General features: G+C 65.5%; 1 protein-coding gene across 1 annotated transcript; it reads right to left on the bottom strand.

Moving 5' to 3' along the window:
• Positions 1-784: 784 nt before the first annotated feature.
• Positions 785-1,395, bottom strand: SRXN1 (sulfiredoxin 1). The gene is made up of 2 exons (XM_009893406.1): positions 1,135-1,395; positions 785-988 (listed from the first exon to the last, which is right to left on the bottom strand). The coding sequence occupies exons 1-2, from the start codon at positions 1,393-1,395 to the stop codon at positions 785-787; spliced, it is 465 nt and encodes a 154-aa protein (XP_009891708.1).
• Positions 1,396-2,648: the final 1,253 nt, after the last annotated feature.

A 2,648-nucleotide genomic window follows, 5' to 3' on the forward strand; every position in this document is an offset into this window, starting at 1 on the left:
CAGGGGGTTTCGGGGCAGGCACAGCCCATGGTCCTCCCAGTCCAGGAACAGGGTGAGCCCAGAGTCACTGGGAGAGCTTAGGGACTGGCTGTGCCCGGTTCGGCTGTGCCTTTTCCTGGTACAGCTGTGTCCCGATTCAGCTGTGTCCCGGTTTGCCTGTATCCCTTCCCGGTTCGGCTGTGCCCTGGATGGGCTGTGACCTGGCCCAGTTCTAGCGTGCACCGGTTCAGCCCGTCCCGATTCTGTCCGTCCCGGTTGAGTCGTGCCCCAGTTCATCCTGTCAAGTCCCGGTTCAGCCCGTCCTGGTTGAGTCGTGGCCCGGTTTAGGCCCGTCCTGGCCCGTCCCGGTTTGTCCTGTCCCTGTTCGTCCCGTCCAGTCCCGGTTCATCCCATCCCGATTCGTCCTGTCCCGTCCTGGTTCATGCCATCCCGGTTCACCCCGTCCCGTCCCGGTTCACCCCGGTCCGTCCCGTCCCGTCCCGGTCCCCGCGGCCGCTCGTGGCACAATAGCGCCACCTGCCGGCCCCGCCGCGCCACACCGCCCCGGGCACATCCCGGTGCCAGCAAGACCTTGATCCCATCCCGGCTGGAGGGGCGCGGGGGGACCCCAATCCCGCAGGGACCCCGGGCACCCCCCTCAGGACCGGGGGACCCTGACCCCATCCCCACCGGGGGGTGACGGGGCCCGAGGATCAGGTCCAGCTCGGCCCACGGGGACCCACCGGGAAGAGGAGGGGATCCGTGGGGTGGCTGCGGGGGACCGTGCATCCTCCGAGGCACGGGGCTAGCGGAGGTCTGGCGTAGAGGAGCCCAGGTAGGTGCGGAGGTCGCTGAGGGTGGACGGGATAATCTTGGCAGGGATGGTTTCCCGGTTGAGCGCCCGGTGGGCGGCGAAACGGTGGCAGCCCCCGAAGGAGGAGAAGTAATCTCCACCCCGGCTGGCCTTGATCCAGAGCACATCGATGGGGGGCACCCGCTCGGGATCCTCCTGGGAAAGGGAGAGACCCCCCCAAGAGCAACGCACACCCTGGCATACCCAGCACGTCTCGGTGCTGCGAACTTCCCTGGCAGTGCCCCCTGGGGTGGCAAGGGTCAGTGCCCCCAACACCCTGGGGGGAAGGGGGCCGTGCTCACCTGCAGGGTCTCCATTAGGCTCTGCACCTTTCCCGGCTCCAGCTCCGCAGGGATGGGCCGGATGAGGACACTCATGGGCACGTTGTGCACGGCCGAGATGTGCTGCGTGTGGATGCTCCGCTCCCCGGCCTCTGCCATGGCTGCTACTGGGACCTGGCCTCGTCCTTCCTCCTGCCCACCCGGCCGAGCCTGCCGCTCCACTCCGAGCAGCACAGCGCCCAGCCGGGCCCCTCTGCTTCCTCCCAGCCCGGCCATCGCCATCGTCACCGCCACCGCCCCGCCGTTTTGCAGAGTCACAGTGAAGGGGCAGGACAGGCAGGGCCTTGCTGCTGGGACCGGTGCCAACGTCGGCTGGCCTGCTGCCCGCTCCTCTCCGCTATGGCGAGGCTGCGGTCGGGGCTGCCCTCGGCTCCCTGTCCGAGCCGGGCAGCCCTTGGCACGCAGTGGCTGAGTCCCCCACCAAAGCTGCTCGGTGTGCTGGGGGTCCCCATGCCGGGGCTGCCCGGGGGGCTCTGCTCCCACCCAGGGCACTAACAAGCAGCCTGGGGCATCTCAGCTGTGAGCTGAGACGTGTGTCCCCCGTCCCCCCGTCCCGGCTGTGCCAGGTGCTTGGCGAGGAAGAGGGATCATGAAACAGCCCCAGAGCTGAGCGGTGAAACAGGGATGCTCTGTGGCCGGGCAGGCACTGCAGTGCTCCAGCCCCAAATCTTTCTAGGTCGTTTTTCCAGACCAGCGTCCCAAACGGTGGAGAGGCTCCCAGGGAGAACTGGGTCTCCTACCCCACCGGCTGCCGGAACTGGGGAAGCCTCGATCCATAGTGGAGCTGTGGCACTGGCAGACGGCTGCTCCCAGCCCCCTTGCCCTGCCTCACGGGGGACATGGAGGCTTCCCAGCCCCAGTGCTGACTCAGAAATATGTTGGGTGACTCACTGCCCTGTGCGAGGGCTGGTGACAATGACGGTTGGGGATGGGCTCGCGAGGCTCTGGGATGAGCTTTTTGCAGGATAAATCTGGTGATGACTTTGCAAGTGAATTATTGCGCTCTCGCCTGTGGGGCAGCACCGATGCCACCGGGAGTGCAGGGCTCAGCTGAGGAGCTGGAGGCCGAAAATAATTTGCTCTCCTCCCCTCTTAGCACCCACCTGTGGGGAAGGGAGGCAGGAAGAGGGGCAGGTGGCAGGAGTGGAGGCAGGAGCGGAGGGAGTTTCGGGGGGGCAAAGGGCACCAAGGGACGGGCAGGCTGGCAGCTCGTGTGCCACCACCCGCCACTGCCTGTACAAATACCCCGAGACACACGGTTAGTGGCAGAAATCCCTTTTATATCCCTGAATTGCATTACAAGTAATACTGCGGGCGGCCGGTTCTCAGTAGACTTGTCTTACTGGGGGCTGGCGAGTACAAAACCTGGCAGAAAAAATCTATCATGCACGGAAAATTATTGCTGTAGTATCTGCTATTTACAGTATAGACAGGGGCAGAGGCGCAGCGCTCTGTGCCTGCCCGGCCAAGGGACG

Source organism: Charadrius vociferus, unplaced genomic scaffold, assembly GCF_000708025.1.
Source record: "Charadrius vociferus isolate BGI_N301 unplaced genomic scaffold, ASM70802v2 scaffold259, whole genome shotgun sequence".
In the NCBI taxonomy this organism is placed as follows: Eukaryota; Metazoa; Chordata; class Aves; order Charadriiformes; family Charadriidae; genus Charadrius; species Charadrius vociferus.